At 42.6% G+C, this 20,121-nt stretch overlaps 1 protein-coding gene across 1 annotated transcript; it reads left to right on the top strand.

The window, feature by feature from the left end:
- Positions 1 to 30: 30 nt before the first annotated feature.
- Positions 31 to 2,167, top strand: LOC110680806 (origin recognition complex subunit 5-like). Its single transcript, XM_021856581.1, has 2 exons — positions 31 to 783; positions 996 to 2,167. The coding sequence occupies exons 1-2, from the start codon at positions 143 to 145 to the stop codon at positions 1,801 to 1,803; spliced, it is 1,449 nt and encodes a 482-aa protein (XP_021712273.1). The 5' UTR covers positions 31 to 142; the 3' UTR covers positions 1,804 to 2,167.
- Positions 2,168 to 20,121: the final 17,954 nt, after the last annotated feature.

Below are 20,121 nucleotides of genomic sequence, written 5' to 3'. Positions count from 1 at the left end.
TATGTTCGTTCCATTCTAGCGGCACGTTGAGTTGAGTTTCTGCGGTACAAACTATGGCGCGAAACACAGATCACAACAAAGCATAACGAGCATAAAGTAGCATAGTGTTGTGCATCATATCTAAACTATTAATTCAAAAATCATGGAACAAACGGTAAAGCAAATAAGTGACCGCTTCCCCTGTCGAGAGGACGTGATTCGCCAGCTGTATCGCTTCTACGGGGACGGTGATCCTTTCCCGCCCGCAGTTTACCTGTACGGGCACACTTCCACCGGCAAGACCTCGATCTTGCGAGAGTTCCTCTCTCATCACCTGGAGGACACCAAGTGCGCCTTCCTGAACGCCATCGAGTGCTACACGAACAAAATCCTGTTCGAGACGATTTTGAACCGGCTGACCGACCACGTTCCCAGTGCGGACAACGGGTATGCTTCGGTGGCCAGTGCCGATTGTATGCGTGACTTTGTCGGGCATCTATCCCATCTGCTGGACGAAGAGCTGAGCTATGTGGTCGTGGTGGAGAATGCCGATAGGATTCGTGACATGGACCACAATGTGCTGCCGATGCTGTTGCGACTGCCGGAGGTCTGTGGGCTGAACCTTTCCGTGGTGCTGGTGTCGGATTTGCCCTTCGAGAAGTACTTTGTCCGAACTGGGCTGTCGCCGGTGATCAAGGTTTTTGTTGCGGAGTACAGCAAGAAGGACATTACCGCGATCATGAAGGGAGGATTCGAAAAGGTGCGAGAAGAGATACGGATCAACTTGGAGCAGATGTTGGAAGAGTAAGTTGCAGGGCTGGTAGCTGGTCTGTTCTTAGAGTTGGCCGCTATTTTAGTTTCTGATGAATTTCTTGAAAAAAAGCATACAGTAACACGAACTGTAATGCTTGTAATTCCCAAAAAATAAAATTTCCATAGAAAAATGTCAGTCGCTATCATCTTTCAAGTTGGCAGGGGTCGGTAACGCCTATCTCTAATCATGATTCCAATTTCAGATCTACAACGCAAGCGCCAATATCCGAGGAAGAGATCGACAAACGGATCAATGTGCTGATGGAGCTGCCCACAGAGTTCTACGACAACTACCTAAACATGTTCCTGAATGTGTTCTTCAAGGTGTGCCGCGATCTCAAGGAACTGCAGCTTGTGTCGTTCGAATGTTTCCAAAAATACTGCGAACCGGTGCTGGACGGGTCAATCGCCCCGGATGACGTGACCAAACTGTGGAGACACATCTTCAAAACGATGAAGCTGGCCCTAAGCACAATCTACATGCGAATGGGAAGCGTGAACCAGGAGTTGCTTCGTCCCACTCAGCAGGAATCGTCCGAATCGTTAGAGCAAGTGCAAACTATGAAGCGGCTTGCTCGAAATCTAGAATTGCCGTTCTACGCGAAGTACCTGCTCATAGCTGCCTACCTGGCCAGTCATAACGCCGCCAAGGAGGACAAGCGACTGTTTATGAAGAATCACGGCAAGCAGAAGAAGCGACTGCAGTCGGTCAATGCCAAGGCGAAGGTATCGGAGAAGATGGCCACCCAGTTGGGCCCGAAGTCGTTCACCATCGACCGGCTGCTGGCCATCTTCTATGCCATACTGGACGAGAAGGTCGGACTGAACTGTCATCTGTTGGCGCAAATCTCGACTCTTATTCATCTGAAGTTCCTCATATTCGCGTCAGGCGAGGGAAGCATTATGGATGGAAGTGCACGGCTCCAGTGCACAGTCGGGATGGACTTCATCACGCACATCGGAAAGATGGTCGGGTTTAATGTGAGGCAGTATTTGTGCGATTTCTTTTAGTTCATATGTAGATAAAGAAGGAATGTTTTGTCTTAGTTGTTAGCTGGTTATGATCTTCAATAAATAGTTCGGCAAGTCTGAAATATGGATAGTTTCGTTTAGGGTCGTGTCACGGGAGCGCAGTTGAAACAGACCATTCTGTAGGCTTTGATCACGTAGAAGTAAAGTGTAAGGAACAGCTATGGAGTCCAAGTGTCGGAGTTGCTTGTTGAGGGATCGTTCGCTAGTTCCATTTTGGGTTGAGCAATCCAAGGTTGTGATGTTGGCTTTTCGCAAAACGTTGCTCAGATGCTTAGCCAGGTCGCGGAGCTCTTCTAATTGAGTGGCATCTGTTTGAAGAAAATAAAGGAAGTTGATATTTGAATTAACAGACTTTCTATAAAGAAACAAAGTCAATTACAAAAAATTCTTAGAGTATTGCTCCATCATATTCCTTCAAAATTATTTCGAGAAATTTACAAAATCAATTAAGTCATTTTAGAATGACGCAATGCTATATTTATGAATATTTCGAAAGATTGTTAAATAGATTCCTTCTTCATTTCTCAATATTCCTTAGAAAATTTCTGTACAAAAACCACGAGAATTCATTTGGGATTTCGCTTGAAGTTAGCTGCATATAAATCTTTCAAAGATTACTTTCACCATGTTAGTAACAGTTAAGTTCGGATGCAGGATGAAACTGAAAAATTGGGAAATGTCCATGGTAGAATCCAATTGGAAGGTCACGGATACATCCAAGCAAGCAAAAATATTCATAAAACCCAGTCTAACAAAAGCCAGGGCACGTGTTCACTATGGACCAGTGCACGAGTTCACTATTTGACGTTTGAGCGGTGCCGTGTTATTTATGTGGCCATAGTAACCAGTGAATTCGGCACCGCTCAAACGTCAAATTAGTGAACTCGTGCATTGGTCCATGGATCAATGCACGAGTTCATTATTTGACGTTTGAGTGGTGCCGTGTTATTTACGTGACCATGGTAACGAATGAATTCGGCACCGCTCAAACGTCAAATTGGTGAACTCGTGCATTGATGCATTTTGACGCTTGAGCGGTGCCGAATTCACTGGTTTCCAGGGCCACATAAATAACACGGCACCGCTAAAATATTGAATCTTAATAAAGGAAATCTTAGGGTACTGCTGTTTGCGTTTGACGTGCAAATCCAGCATAACTGAGCTTCAAATGCGGCACCACAAAGTAACCAAAGGATACTTAGCAACCATGCTTCATATCACCGCCAACCTAGCAAAGAATTTCAATTTTTGACTTCGCCTTCCTTGTTGAAAATCTTACCGCGTTTGGTGTTCCCGCATTTGATATTTGCGTTAAAAACGCACACAGCAATAACTGGCCTGATGACCGGTCACTGCCCAAGTAGGTATCATCTTAAAAGGTAGGAAAAATCGAATCCTCTGAATGTCGTTTTTAGGGGCCCAGATAGCCGTAGCGGTAAACGCGCAGCTATTCAGCATTGCTGAGGGTTGTGGGTTCAAATCCCGCTGGTCCAGGATCTTTTCCCAGGGCATAGAGTATCTTCGTACCTGCCACACGATATACACATGCAAGAATGGTCAATCGACAAAGAAAGCTCTCAGTTAGTAACTGTGGAAGTGCTCATAAGAACACTAATCTGAGAAGCAGGCAAGACGTAACGCCAGAAAGAAGAAGAATGTGGTTTTGTCAAAATGAAAACGAAACTACTGAGCATTTACTCTGCAACTGCGGAGCATTGCTTAACCCGTAGGCTACGAGGCTGACAACCAAAATTCAAATTGATCGTATTTGAGCATAACTTCATATTTTTCAGTGAAATTTTGAGGATTGCTTCACTAATAGTTGTAGTTTTATGAGTGAGGGGAAAGTATAGATTCAGAGTATTGTGGACAAAGTTATTCCAGAACATCTCTGGGTCAGGTAGGGTAAAAATCACATAAACTTCCTCTTAGAACTCATTTATCGTTTGGAAACGAAATGTTTTCATTCAAAAAGTTAATAGACCCGTTACGATGCTGCAGGATATTAGGAAAAAATAAAATTAACCTAGCATAATGCCAAGGCCTCCAAAACATTCTGAAGTTTTGACCATAATCTACACAGGTTCATAAATTATTTGAAGCGAGTGATGTTCACTTTTAGTGGTTTACAGCACTCATTTAGCCTTAACAGACGTGTTCACAAATTTTGACAAGATATTGGATATTAGAAGTCATCCAAATTAACCTGGAGTTCAGGTCATTTTGATCTATAAAATCTACTACAGTTTATCATCACCCAATTCCCGTGAAACCTTCTCGTTCCTATCCATAAGGTTTTATATGACTCGGAAAATGTACTGCTATGAATATTGAACATACTGAAGTTGTGGGTATCAATTTCTATATGCAGCTTGACTTATTATTCAAACAAAATGTGGGCTTCGTAGCCGTGCGGTTAGTGTCACCAGGCATTTAGCCGCATCGTGCTAGGGAGTGTCGGTTCGATTCCCGCTGCAGTCCGGAAAACTTTTCGTGAGGAATGTTTTCGGACAGTGCCACTGGGCGTTGCATGCTAGTCCGTTGTCTAGTGTGGTGCTTCCTTCAAAGGGCATAATGCCCACTGGAAGCATTAACGCGTCAGTGTCTTCTTTAAAAAAAAAAAATGTATTCAATATATCCATACTTGATCGCAAATTTCCATTAGAGTTTAAAAAAAATGTTTCAGACGTGTTCACAAATTTTGTCAAGATATTGGATATTGGAAGTCATCCAAATCAACCTGGAGTTCAGGTCATTTTGATCTATCAAATCTACTACAGTTTATACTCACCCAATTCCCGTGAAACCTTCTCGTTCCTATCCATAAAGCTCTATATGACTCGGAAACTGTACTGCTCTGAACATTGAACATCTTAAGGTCTACAGAACATACTGAAGTTGTAATTATCAATTTCTATATGCAGCTTGACTTATTATTCAAACAAAATGTTTTCAATATATCCATACTTGATTACCAATCACCGTTAAAGTTAAAAAAATATCTCTGGTACTGTTTTTCACTTGTTTATAACATTTATTCTTATAGTTCCTCTAGAGCCATACTTCTCAACAGAGGATCTGCGGACCGCCGACCATGTAACAAGCACGCTGAAACGAATACCTCACAGCGAGCTGTTTTTTTCGCCGTTAACAAGGTTGAGAAATAGTGCAAAATGCATTGTTACTTTCAAATTATGATGGTTTTCCATTATTCTTGCGAGACCCAAATTATTTTTTAATATTCAAAATAACTATTTATTAAATTTAAATTCAAGGTCATATGTCAACTTTTAATCGGTTTTCAATCATCTGTTTTTCAAAGAAAGTGTTCATATTTCAAGGATGTGATCCAAAGAAAGATCCCAGTAAATAACTGTGAAAGTTCTCATAGCAATACTAAGCTGAGAAACAGATTCTGTCAATATTGGGACGTAACGTCAGAAAGAAGAATAAACATCCTAATCACATTTCAAAAGCTTTGCAGATGTCCTTAGATATTCAGCGATATCAGATGTTGAAAACGAGTGGTGAACAGTACCAGTAGATCCAGTAGATATTGTAAATCTTTTCATCAGAGTGGTTTAAAGTGCATAGGGGCTGTCCATTAACCACGTGGCCATTTTTCAAGGGATACCAGCCCTCCCTCTTACCCCCGTGATTATTTGTCCACACAAAAAATTTAAAATATGTATGGACCGTGGTCATCGGCCAAACCCCCCCCCCCCCCCCCCCCCTCACCCCATAAATGTCCACGTGGTTTATGGACGTCCCCATAGATCAATCAACAAGCTCGAAAACATTTTTTAAACTTCAACGGAGATATGCCCACATCTTCAGTATGTTCTGTAGACCTTAAGATGTTCAATATTTATAGCAGTATACTTTCCGAGTCATATAGAGCTTTATGGATAGAAACGAGAAGGTTTTACGGAAATTGGGTGAGTATAAACTCTAGTAGATTAAAATGACCTGAACTCCAGGTTAATTTGGATGACTTCCAATATCCAATATCTTGTCAAAATTTGGGAACACGTCTGTTAAGGCTAAATGAGTGCTGTAAACCACTAAAAGTGAACATCACTCGCTTAAAATAATTTATGAACCTGTGTAGATTATGGTCAAAACTTCAGAATGTTTTGGAGGCCTTAGCATTATGCTAGGTTAATTTTATTTTTTCTTTATATCCTGCAGCATCGTAACTTATTACAAATAACGGGTCTATTAACTTTTTGAATGAAAACATTTCGTTTCCAAACGATAAATGAGTTCTAAGAGGAAGTTTATGTGATTTTTACCCTACCTGACCCAGAGATGTTCTGGAATAACTTTGTCCACAATACTCTGAATCTATACTTTCCCCTCACTCATGAAACTACAACTATTAGTGAAGCAATCCTCGAAATTTCACTGAAAAATATGGAGTTATGCTCAAATACGAGCAATTTGAATTTTGGTTGTCAGCCCGTAGCCTACGGGTTAATAAAAGAATGTCAACATTTGGAAAAGGGTTATTAGAGCCCTTGGAAATTTGGCAAGGTAGTCCTAATAGGGTAATAGACTTTATAAAACGAGTTGTGCCCAGTTGGGACAGTGTGACACATCAACCAATGTCTATCACATCTCAATTGTGAAAGGATATTTGATGAGCACAAATAAACTACGCTTTTTACGCGCAGCTCGAACGCGAGTACGACCACTGCCCAAGCCAAGGCGTCAAGATCATCATAGAAGATTTGAACGCTCAGGTTGGCCAGAAGGAGGAGTTCAGACCGACGATTGGAAAGTTCAGCGCCCACCGGCTGACGAACGAGAACGGCCTACGACTGATAGATTTTGCCGCCTCCAAGAACATGGCTATGCGCAGCACCTACTTCCAGCACATGTTGAAACAGGAAACAACCAGCAACAGAATGAACCACCGCAGGGAACTGTTACCGCGTAGGAATTACGAAAATCACTTTTAACTTTAAAGAAACGTGTTTATTCTCGCATTGGAAAAAGTGTTACAAAGAAAAAAAAAATCAAAACAAAAACAAGGTATACACATTCAAGGTAATATTCTTTTCTCTCACTTCAGTGTGTCAGCGCCTATGACGTAGCAACCGCCAACACTCCTCCTCGCTGAGCACTGAACTGTCTCCTTACTCCTTCTTGACGAGCCCGAGATTCATCGCGAACTGGCTGATCTTTGTAGGCCCCAACGGTTTTGTGAAAAGATCGTCGACCATATTCTCGGTAGGGCAGTATTTCAGCTGAATGACCTCTTTTGCACACAGATCCTTAGCATGATGCAATTTAGTATCAATATGCTTACTCCGCTTATTCTGCCGCTCTAGCGATACAAAATCGATACAGCTGCGATTGTCCTCGTGTATTATGGTGGCTTCCTGCGGCACCTCGCCGAGTTCACCCAACAGCCTGCGTAGCCAAACTGCTTCCGATGACGCCTCGGAGAGTGCAATATATTCGGCCTCCATTGTGGAAGTCGCCACACAGTTCTGCTTTCGACTCGCCCAACTAACCGTTGCCTGTCCGACTTGAAATAGGAAACCACTGGTAGACTTCCTGTCCTGTGAATCCCCGGCCCAATCGGCGTCACTGTATCCGCTGAGTGGTAGCCCTTTTGCTTCGCCACCATCCAATCTAAGTTCGTAGTTTTCCGTCCCAAGTAGATATCGAACTACCCGCTTGAGTTCCACCCAATCCTGTTGTGTGGGACAGCTGCTCTTTCGGCTTAGTATTGAGACCGCCGCCGAAATATCTGGTCGCGTATTTGTTGACACATACAGGAGCGCCCCGACTAGGCTGTGGTACTGCTCATAATCTGGTAAAACCTCGCTTTTCTGCTTCCAATAACCGACATCAAGTGGATACTTGGATTGCTTGGCCTTATCAAGCCCAAAACGGGAAGCTATCTCACGAATGAACGCTCCTTGGCTTAGACAGAATACTCCACGATCATCTTTCCTGACTTTGATGCCGAGGAAATGACTTACCTCGCCGAGAGATGTGATATCGATCTTCTTCCGCAGAGTATTTTCCAGCCGTGTTATTTCCTGGTCCTCCTTAGTCGCCACTATCATATCATCAACGTGCAGGAGCACGTACATCCACTCTCCGCTTTTCAGCTGTTTCGAATACAAGCAAGCATCCGACTCCGATTGGCAAAAGCCAGCTTCAAATAAGATCTCCTTAACTGTGCCATTCCAAATCCTTGCCGCTTGTTTGAGTCCGTAGAGGCTTCGCTGCAGTCTACAGACAAGCTTCTCCTTGCCCGGTTCCGAGTATCCGGGCGGCTGCCGCATATATATCTCCTCCTGTAAGCGACCATTCAAATAGGCGTTTTTCACGTCCAAGTGGCGTACTCAATACTTCCGGTGTCCCGCCACAGTTAGAAGAACTCTCAGGGTTGGCTGCATAGCCACTGGCGCAAATACTTCCCCGTAGTCCACACCAAATCGCTATGCAAACCCTTGGGCAACCAACCTCGCTTTGAACCTCACGGTCTGCCCAAGCGAATCCTTCTTTTCCTTAAACACCCACTTAGATCCAATCGCTTGTCGTCCAGCAGGTAACGGCACCAGTGTCCAGGTACGTCTAGATAGAAGGGAATGGTACTCTACATTCATAGCACTTATCCACTGCGTTTTGTTGACACTGCTGATCGCCTCCTTGTAGTTCCTTGGTTCACTCTCATTCAGTCGTGCCACGCCGACAATGTAATTCTCCATACGCTTCGGCAGCACTCCGGCATTTGGCCGCCGCGATCTCCTTGGTTCTTCAGTGCTTGCATTCACTTCATCCGGATCGAAAAATTCCTCATCGGTTGTACCCGTGTCATCTAAACCATGAAACGTCGGCTCTTCTAGTAGACTCACATCAGCGCCACTTCCTGATGGCCCCCCATCGATGTCCGCTTGATGATGCGAAACGTCCAACTCCACCTCCGGTAATGCCGCCAACTCAAGCAATGGTTCCTCCACTTGTTCCGGTAGTCGCTCCTCCTGAAGCTGTGAGCCTAACTCCAGGAACTTAGCATCCCGGCTAACGGTAATCTGGTTTGTCTGCTTGTTTAGAAACCGGTAGGCCTTTGATCCGCAATCATAACCAACGAAGATGAGCTTTTTCGCCTTGCTTTCCATTTTACCTCGCTTTGCGTCAGGGATATGAACGAAAGCTACACAGCCAAACACCTTCAGATGGCTGACATCCGGTTTCTGGCCATTCCACAGCTCGAATGGAGTTTTGTGCACTGCGCGGCTCGGCAATCGGTTCTGGATGTATGCAGCTGTTGCTACTGCTTTTCCCCAATACTGCTTCCCTAAACCGGCGTCGAGAAGCATGCACTTTGCCATTTCTTGTAAATACCGATTACGCCGCTCGGCAACACCATTCTGTTCCGGCGAGTAACCCGCCGTCAGCTGCATTTCAATCCCCTCGTCCAAGTAGAATTGCTTCAGCTCCTTGTTGAGGAACTCGCCGCCGCGATCGGAACGAATGATGCGCGGCTTCCTTCCGAACTTGTTTTCCACCAACCGCACATAGCTCTTGATGCAATCCTTCGCCTGAGACTTATCCTTCAACAGGTACAAGACAAGATACCTGCTGAAATCATCCATTAGCGTGATGAAATACTTCCGACCTCCGACCGTCGTATTGCTCATAGGACCACACAAGTCTGTGTGTATCAAGTCCAATGGCTGTGTGGTTTTCCGTACAGATTGTTGCGGGAACGGTAAACGCGCCATTTTACCCTCGAGGCATTGCTCGCACTCGATTCTCGCACCGCAATCGACTAACTTCATGCCCATCACAAGCTGCTCTTTCTTGATCCTGTCGAACACTGAATGGTGTCGGTGCCCGAGCCGGCGGTGCCACGTATGCTGGCAATTGGTGGAATGGTTGCTCGATTTCACCATCGCTCCACACTCAGATTGCTTCAACTCGTACAAGTCTCCATTTCGTCCACCCAGAGCTATGACCTTGCTCGCCGAGTCGATTACCTCGACACTGTCACGCTTGAACAAAACACTGTAGCCGTTATCCGCTATTTTGCTGACAGACAGTAGCCCACTGTCCAAGTCAGGCACGTAGAGAACCTTTCCGAGCTCTATCTTGATCGAGTTCCCTGCTCCCGTGACACCTTTGACACTACCACTGCCAATATCGCCAGACGGTGCTGTGTTTCCGTTGGCCATTGATACCTGTACATTGGACGACTTCACCAAATCCTCGAAAAAACGCTCGTCGCCGGTCATATGACACGATGCACCACTGTCTACAGTCCAAACACATTTTCTTTTTGCCAAACTTGTGGATTCACTTTTTTCTTTCACCAAAAACACCGCAGCAGCTTCATCTTTGTTCGTCGCCTGGTTCGCCTTCGCTTTCGCTTGCTGATTCTTACCAGCCGTTTTGCTCCCGGAAGGCTCGCCCTCACTAGCATTCACATGAGCCTGCCACTTCATGCAGTCCCGTTTGAAGTGGCCAGGTTTCTTACAGAAAAAGCAAACTTTTTCAGTGCTTCCTTTCTGTGTCTTGAGGACCTGCTCCTTCAACGACGATTTGCCGGACCGCTCCAGCCGCTTATGATACTCATCCATCAGTTTCGAACGAACCAGCTCCATGGTGATATCATCGTCCGGCCGAGCCTCCAGAGCCGAAGCCAGAAAATGGTACGACTCCGGCATACTTCGCAGTACCATGGCGATTTTCAGCTTTTCCTCCAGATCTAGGCCAGCATTTTCCAACTTGTCGAACAGTGTATCCATTTCCAGTAGATGCTTCTCCACATCACCGGATTCCCCGAGCTTTGAATCACAAAGTCGGATTAACAACGATAGCTGGGATGTTATTGTTTTTTTCGTGATACGCTTTTAGCGCATCCCATACCGCTCTTGCCGTCGTACAGTCTTTGATGAGAGGGTATTGGCTCTGCTCGACACATAACCCGATCGTGGCCCTGGCCTTCTTGTCCGCCTTCCGCCAAGCATCCGTCTCCGGTTCCGGCTTAATTTCGTCCACCGTATGCCAAAGCTCCTCTCTGGTCAGAAACATTTCCATTTAGAACTTCCAGGTACCATAGTTGCTGTTCCCGAGCTTGACAATCGAGAACTTCCCAACATCGGCCATCCTGCTCACATCCAGCAACTTTCGTGGGTGACGATTCCACCTCACCGCTTTTGCACCAGCCGGGGACGCCAAACAACAACCAGAAAAACTCGCGTTTTCACCGACGAACCGAAACGATTCCGCAATTCCGAAACTGGGCCAAATAACCTGTTGAAACAGGAAACAACCAGCAACAGAATGAACCACCGCAGGGAACTGTTACCGCGTAGGAATTACGAAAATCACTTTTAACTTTAAAGAAACGTGTTTATTCTCGCATTGGAAAAAGTGTTACAAAGAAAAAAAAATCAAAACAAAAACAAGGTATACACATTCAAGGTAATATTCTTTTCTCTCACTTCAGTGTGTCAACGCCTATGACGTAGCAACCGCCAACAGCACAGCCTCCAGAATCGATACACCTGGAAATCACCACAGCAGACGGAATGACAAATCGACCACGTTTTGATCGATGGAGGGCACATCGCCGATATAACCGACGCCAGAACCTATCGTGGCGCTAACAGTGACTCGGATCACTATCTATCTGCGCCCAAAACTATCCGTCATCAATAATGTACCGACCGTCGCCACCGCATACGCGCAGCATCTCGTGGTAGCGTTGTCGCCCTCTTCCGCCATGAAGAAGACCCTCTTGAGGACTGCTGGAGCAACATAAAAGCAGCCATCAACAACGCAGCCGAGAGCATCGTCGGGTACGTGGAAAGGAGGACATGTAACGATTGGTTCGACGAAGAATGCAGGCAGGTTTTGGAGGAGAAGGATGCAGCGCGGGTTGCCATACTACAGTAAGGAACGCGACAAAACGTGGAGCAATATAAAAAGAAAAGAAAGCAGCGAACCCGCCTATTCCTGGACAAAAAAGCGCCGCCTGGAAGAAGCGGAATGTGAAGAAATGGAACAGCTGCATCGTTCACAAGAAACGCGAAAGTTCTACGAGAAGCTTAACGCATCCCGAAAAAGCTTCGTGCCGCGAGTCGAAATGTGTTGGGGTCACGACAGCGGCGGAAGTAACTACGTTAGCGCGGCGGATGAAGGAAACGAACCTGTCCCCACATTGAGGGAAGTTAAGGATGCCATCAACCAGCTCAAGAATAACAAGGCCGCTGGTAAGGAAGGTATTGGAGCCGAACTCATCAAAATGGGTCCGGAAAGGTTGTTAGCCTGCCTGCACCGGCTGATTGTCAAAATCTGGGAAACGGAACAGCTGCCGGCGGAGTGGAAGCAAGGGGTCATATGCCCCATCTACAAGAAGGGCGACAAACTGAAATGTGAAAACTATCATGCCGCCTACAAAGTGCTATCCCAGATTATCTTCCGTCGTCTATCACCAATAGCAAATGAGTTTGTGGGAAGTTATCAAGCTGGTTTCATCAACGGCCGCTTGACGACGGACCAAATTTTCACTGTTCGGCAAATCCTCCAGAAATGCCGTGAATACCGAGTCCCAACGAATCACCTGTTCATCAATTTTAAAGCGGCTTATGATAGCATCGACCGCGAAGAGCTGTGGAAAATCATGGACGAGTAAGTACAGCTTTCCCGGGAAGCTCACAAGACTAATAAGAGCAACGATGGACGGTGTGCAGAATAGCGTGAAGATTTCGGACGAACATTCCAGTTCGTTCGAATCCCGGCATCTTCGACAGGGTGATGAACGTTCGTGCCTGCTGTTCAACATCGCGCTAGAAGGTGTCATGTGGAGAGCCGGGTTCAATAATCGAAGTACGATTTTCACAAGATCTAGCCAATTTGTTTGCTTCGCGGATGATATGGATATTGTCGGCAGAACGTTTGGAACGGTGGCAGACCTGTACACCTGCCTGAAACGTGAAGCGACAAAAGTGGTGAATGTGTCAAAAACAAAGCACGAGAGGCGGAACCGAGCGCGACAGAGCCCGCCTAGGAAGCAGTGTTACGATAGACGGGGATACTTTTGAGGTGGGTGATGAGTTCGTCTACCTCGGATCCTTGTTAACGGCTGATAACAACGTTAGTCGTGAAAAATGGAGACACATGATCAGTGAAAGTCACGCCTACTATGGGCTCCAGAAGAAGCTGCGGTCGAGAAAGATACACCCCCGCACCAAATGAACCATGTATAAAACGCTTAAAAGACCGATGGTCTTCTATGGACATGAAGCATGGACCATGCTGGAAGCGGACCTGTAAGCACTTGGAGTGTTCGAACGAAGGGTGCTTATGACCATCTTTGGCGGAGTGCAGGAGAACGGTGTGTGGCGGCGGAGAATGAACCACGAGCTCGCTAGGCTCTACGGCGAATCCAGTATCCAGAAGGTTGCGAAAGCCGGACGGGTGCGCTGGGCAGGGCATGTTGCAAGACTACCGGACAACAATCCTGCAAAGATGGTGTTCGCGTCGAATCCGGTTGGCACAAGAAGGCGGGAGCACAGCGAGCGAGGTGGCTTGATCAGGTGCAACAAGATCTGGAGTGCGTGGACCAAAATAGAAGTAGGAGGGGCACAGCCATGGACCGAGTAAATTGGCGTAACATCGTAATGAGGTTTTATCAAATTAATTGGTGTAACACCTAACTAACGAGGATTTTTATGCCATATAACTGATAGATTTATAGGCATGATAGGCATTACAACGACTTTCTTCGGAAGAGCATTTCCGAGATGAACTTGAGATATTTTCTGAGAAACTTCTATTAATTTTATTTGGTAAAAGTGTTTGAGAAATTCAAGGTTGCGTATCATCACAACGAAGCGAAAATCGCTGTGTTGCTCCATCGTCGGAGATGGAGAAGTACCACAAGATACCGGTTCTCTTTTCGTACGCAAGAGCTTCTCTCTCGCGAAAGGGAAACCATCATTCTGTTTTTTGCATCTTCCACATTCTCTCGCTGCTCTTTGAGCTACCGCTGTTTGCGAACCGAACATGCGTCACTCAGCGTGCTGCTCGTTATTGCTCGATTTTTACTATGCCCGATCTATCCGATGACTCCTTATGGAAGAGTTCCGTTTGTCAGGAGTGCAATTTACCACTCGCGACGAGCGTTCACTGCGATGCGGCACATTGAGCTGGGCGTTCGAATGGTGATAGATTTGAGGCGTTAAATAAGAAGTCAACCATGATGTCTGTATAATATGCTATAAATTTGTTAGTGTAAAAATGGGATGAAATTTTTATAACAGAACAACACATTTTATGGTAAATTTTGTTATATCTTGAAGATAGATTTTTCGATCAATTTCTTCGACATTTAACTGATCAGTAGTCTCGCTGTTGTACTTTATGCAATACAGTTGTATCAAACCACGCATCGACCGGGAAATAAAGCGGCAGGTGAGATCGTTTTTATTTTGAAAATTTTAATCAGCAACAGTTCCACAAAAAATTGGTTTATTTATACACTTATAGCAGTGACAATTGGGGGTGGTAAGGGGACGGACCTGGTGTAATGGTTAGAAAACAAGCCTCTCACGCCAACGACCTGGGATACTCCCATCCCTTTCAGCGTTGTGAAATTCACGAATTGGCCCTTATATTGATTTGAACAACCGGTACCGTCGAATGTAATAAAAATTCGTTACCGCCGTTTTTCTTCGAAACCGATCGGTTCACTGTATAGTCCATTTTACAAAGCGACAACACTGATGATATTGCTGTTACTTTCAAACGTTACGACACCGCCTTCTTTCAAAATTTCATTCATAAAATAAGCGATCAGTAGGCGAATTCCGGTGCGTATTTTCTTCGAAGAAAAGAAAATTTTCTTGCTGGTGTATTATGGAAAATTATGAAAATTTCTTCTCTTCGAAGAAAATGTGCGCCGGAATTCACCTACAGGTGTTCAAAAACATCTCGTAAAATGGACTATTCCATAGATATAGAGTACATTCTCAAAATTGGTGGTGAGTCATTTGGCCTGATGTCGTTTGGCATATGGCCAAATGGCATGAAGCCGATTGGAATACAGGTCATTTGGCGTAACAGTCGTTTCGAATAAAGAGTCTAAAAATAGGTTTTTTTTTTAGGTGGAATTCATATCCACGTTTCTCTTGAACTTCACTGACGATTTCAGGATTGTTTTGGAATGAATTGATGCAAAAAATATACATTATCTCTCAATTCTATTCTCTTGAATTATCTAAGGTGTGCTATGGATTATTTAGTATGTATCGCGATTACCGAAAATTAGGAAAATATTACAATAAGTTTTTCATTATTTGACTTCTTTCAAAAATCAACTATTCCTTCAAGCAGCGCTGTTGTAGCAAAGTACAAGGGGACGGGATTCAACTTAATTTTGGGTTGTTTCAACGCATTTCCGTAGTTGAGCCCAATTACTCAGTTATGGCTAACTTTCCAATAGAAAAAAACTAGTGTGTTTAAGTTAAATTAGTAGTTTTTTTTCTCTTAAACATACTCTAATAATCCCTTTCATAAATTTAATAAAAAAAAAGTGTAGTAACTTTCCAAGATCCCCACTAAGTAGTTTGCCTTTATTACTCTTAGAAAAATCTACTCAATATTGTGTTAAAATTGCAAAATTGAGTTTTTACAATCTAAGCTTGAGAAAAGTTTGTTTTACTCAAATTTGGGTTATTGGGCCAAAGTATTCCCATTGGGTAGATGCAGCTCTTTCTCTATTTTACAACACACGTATGGAAGAAAGAGAATACCGAGAGATTTTGGGTTGAAAGTATCATCGATATACTTAATTTTGGACAAAGTAGACTCAACATTTAGGTAAACTATTTTTCTACGTGTAAACTGTCCTCGTAATTATAGTTATGGAAGCTGTTAAGGTTTTAATCTGAATTATCCTGAATCTGAATTCTGAAAAGTCTAACAAATTTACCTGTCCAGCATATTAGCAGAACAAACTAAATGAAAGAAACCGATAACTTCAGCTACTCCAATGATTTTTAACAACACATTCACTGTTTAAAGTTTCTTTATGTTGCAATAATTTTGGCGGTCCGTCTTTTACTGTTCAATTATATACTTTGCCTTCTGTCAAACACAGACTATTCTTTGTTGTAAAATATTTAGGTAAGTTTTGTTGTTAAATTTCATTTTTTAATATGGCTAGACTAAAATTTCATTCAAAGCAAAAAAAACAACCCGGAAAATCCTCCACCAGACCGGTATTTGAAACCATCAAGGATTCCTTAAAAATTTGCGTTTAAAGTGAACAGTTTTAAACATTGGTTGTTTCTAAGTGTGTTTTTATTTTCAATTTGGTTTAGTTAAATCATTACCTATGAGGAGCTCGGCAGTTGTTGGTACCGACTTGTGCTCGACAAATCTCCGAAAATACACATCGCTTGAAATCTCGTCAGAAATGTTTGCGTAGCACTGGGTGCAATATCGGTAAACCGCATTGAAAAAGTGTGTTAATTATTAAAATTGCAGCAGAAATGGTCGGTGTTCAGACAAACCCGACTAAATGATATTTTGGCCTTCTAAAGATACGTTCAGGACTTCATCAATTCTGATTTTTTACGACGTTTTTTCGATAAATATGTGGCATCAAATAATTAAGTTCCATTATCACTGCAAATTATGCAAATATTTAGATATATCACTTGCCTGGGGTACGTTTTCCTGAAACATTAAAAAAAACACTTGGTCCAGTCTGTCTGAACACCGACCAAATAATTTTGATCTGGTGGTGATTTAATAACTCATTATGGAAAATGACCATTATGCCAAACGGTCGTATGCCGAACGATTTAATGTGAAGCGAGATATAATCTTCAAAACTTGCTGTCCTTTTCGATCTTCAAATAGAACGGCTTGCAATAAAATCCTGGCTGCGTTACGGTTTATCCTAAGTGTAAAATGATCAAACAATGAGTGAGGGTATATTGTAAAATGATAGCCGAAATTGTAAATATAGCCGAAATTAAAATTAAAATTTGTAACAAATGCCATAGTACAGTGTAGGAGTCTCAAAAACGCTGGTTAATAAAGAGTCAACATGATTGCTATCGAGGTTGCTACAGTGGTTGGTTTACATTGGTTCCCTCTCCTACCCCTCATTTATTTTATTTTCATACTAGTTTATTTAATTATAATTATAATAAATGTAATTATTATAAGACATATTATAATAATCAAGGAAATACCATTTTTGACGCATATAATAGGGATTCAATGCTAGTGATGGACCAATTAGTAACTGAAATTCATTCTTGACGCTTTTTTGGAATGATATCTCAGACGCATATACGTTCTGTGGAGTCTAACAACAAGTTCAATGTTTATAATCATACTTTTCCCGCGAAATATACATTTGAAAAACTGTTGTCCGAATGCCTATTATGGACCCTCCCGGGGTCCATAATAGGAATGTTTACAAATTTGACATTTCCTATTATGGACCCTTCATTTGGTTCCCAACAATCGGTGAATTTTTTTCCATAAATTTTATATGGGCTGAAATGCGTCTAAACATGGGATTACAATGGGTTTTAGTATGAAAAATCGCTAAAAAGTAAAAAAAAAAACAAAATTTTACCGTTGAAATATTTTAAAACCTTCCGATTATAAAAATACAACTTAAACACTGTGCGCTAGCGAGAAAAAACCCGATGTTCGTTCGATTTTTTTTATTATTTAACGGCTCAGACATAGCGTGCGGAGTTGATAAAATTGCAGAATCGTATCGGTTTGGTTTCCTCACCGTACTTAATTGTCATCTCATGTTGAACAAGTGCGGTGAAGACACCAAATCCGACTAGGCGTAATCCCGCACGTTTATTCACAAACCAGCATTCGCACCAGCAACGCTATATGGTTTTGATCAATTTGTTACACATCCTTCATTCCACGGCCGGTCCCCAACGACTCGCGGCGAGCGTTAGCCAAAACTCGCAGTGAGCCGTCATTGCTGCTTGCATTGCTGCCGATCGCAACATTCCCCGAAGAGTTGTTAGAATCGAGCCAGACTGAGCCGCAAATCGCGCAAACACTCTTCCCGCAGAAGGCTCTCACAAGCCTCCCGACGATGCTATCGGTTCACTCATTCGGGAATAATGCTTTGCTCTCGTTTTTCCGAACGCGTTCTGAAGCGGCAAGCGATTTCGAGTCGTTCGAGGCGAGTATCAGTAACCTTGGAGAAATTCCAGGCATTTATGCAGAAACTTCTTATAAAATTACATCAGATATTCTGACACATGAGTTTTTGTTAGAGTTTATATTGGAAGATTCGTGAAAAAAAAATCCTAAACGGTTTTCCCTGGAATAGCAGTTTTTAATTTCTTCAGGATTTCACCAGCAAATCTGGTAGAATCTGCCTGATATTTCCATACAAATCTCACTATCAATAATTTTATGCAACATTTTTGAGAAATTACGCCAAAGTGCGCAGATTTCCGCTAAATTTAGTTTATAACTGCTCGAGGTGCTCTTGGAACTATTCTATCAGTTATATGGCATAAAATTCCTCGTTACACCAATTCATTTGATAAAAACTTGAAATTTGTAGGTATGAGAAAACCGAGAAAATGTTTTTTTTTTTCTTGAAGACTCCACAACTAATTGGAAAAATGCAAAACAAGTTAAAAAAAAACATTTGCCCATTTTATCCCGGCGGAACTAGCATTTCAGTTTATTCGCTACCTAGGTATAAAACACTGATAAAAATCCACACGCTCGATCTGAGTGTTTAAAATTATGGATCGATTCATGAACGTCCATATCGATTTGCTATGATTTTCTTGCAAACTTCGTGTGTGTTACACATTAAATTCCTGTGTTTTGCTTCATGGATTGATTCATCAACCGACAACAGGGATTCCATATTTTTTCCACATAAGTTCCCGAAGCTTTCTTTTCAGATTCGTATGTGTTAACCTATGGACGCATAGATCATCACTCCAACACGGATTCAGTGTGTTTTGCTTATGGTTATCTTGTGTCATAATCATCATGTTCAAGTTGGTCGATTCCTTGATTTGCGCAATGAGATTGTTATGATGAAATCCATGAGCTATGCTATCGATTTCCATGTTCAAAGCTTCTAAATTGTTTGTGATCAACCCATGGGATGCATACCTGGATGCATAGAGAACTGAATTGCGGTTGGACCTCGTGACGAACGACAGTCATCATCATGCTTCCAAAGAGAAGAAGCAAATTTTGAAGCTGAAAATTTGTGAATTCGATTTTTCTTTTATTAGTGAAGTTGACCGATATACGAGAATTCTACCTTTCTATAAGAACACATTGATTATAATGTATAGTTTAGTAGAAAAATCGGATTCCACCAACAGATTTTCCTGGCTAAATTAAAATTAGACTCGATGGATTTCGCTCACACTTTCACTGTAGCTTCTGGGGGTTCAAATACACAAATTTGAGATTTTTTACTACGGTTTGTGTCTATTCCAAATAAAACCAGACACCATTTCTGATGAATTCTATTCTATTCTTTCTGGTATTACGTCCTCACTGGGACAGAGCCTGCTTCTCAGCTTAGTGTTCTTATGAGCACTTCCACAGTTATTAACTGGAGAGCTTACTGTGCCAATGACCATTTTTGCATGCGTATATCGTGTGGCAGGTACGAAGATACTCTATGCCCTGGGAAGTCGAGAAAATTTTCCAACCCGAAAAAGATCCTCGACCGGTGGGATTCGAACCCACGACCCTCAGCTTGGTCTTACTGAATAGCTGCGCGTTTACCGCTACGGCTATCTGGGCCTGATGAAATTGATGGTAAAAAAAATTGAAAGTAGAATTTCTTCAAGAATTCTATGCAGTTTTTCTGGAATTGTTTTTGAGGCATTCTCGAAGAATAATGGAAGAATTATTGGAGAAAAATTTTTGTTTATTTTATAATTCGGGCAAGGCAACATATTTTTTTCGAAGGAGCTAGTAAAAAATATTTTAAAGAGTTTTTTGATAAAGCACTAGTAAAATGTTAAACAAAAGTTCTTAAAGGAGAATTTGTGAAAATATTAAAAAAGCTGGCGAAATACCTAAAGCTATGACTGGTTGAATTCCTAGTGAAATGCTTGAAGAAGTTTCAGGAAAAAACAATTTTGTTTACAATGATTGATAAATGACCAACTAAAATACAATTTATAATTATCTACCAATCATAAAATAAAAAAAAATGTTTATTTTACAATGTATGTAATGTTTGAGTCCACTAATAATACTTTTTAAGAATTTCTCGGAAAC

This window comes from Aedes aegypti, unplaced genomic scaffold (genome assembly GCF_002204515.2).
Source record: "Aedes aegypti strain LVP_AGWG unplaced genomic scaffold, AaegL5.0 Primary Assembly AGWG_AaegL5_hic_scaff_1869_PBJ_arrow, whole genome shotgun sequence".
In the NCBI taxonomy this organism is placed as follows: domain Eukaryota; kingdom Metazoa; phylum Arthropoda; class Insecta; order Diptera; family Culicidae; genus Aedes; species Aedes aegypti.
The sequence above is the reverse complement of the archived record's forward strand: the minus strand, read 5'-3'. Positions and strand labels throughout refer to the sequence as shown.

Excerpts from the sequence above, each read along its gene's own strand:
- LOC110680806 (XM_021856581.1), top strand. The coding sequence starts at position 143 with ATGGAACAAACGGTAAAGCAAATAAGTGACCGCTTCCCCTGTCGAGAG. Across the intron at positions 784-995 it reads TTGGAGCAGATGTTGGAAGA|ATCTACAACGCAAGCGCCAA; the intron begins GTAAGTTGCAGG and ends TTCCAATTTCAG.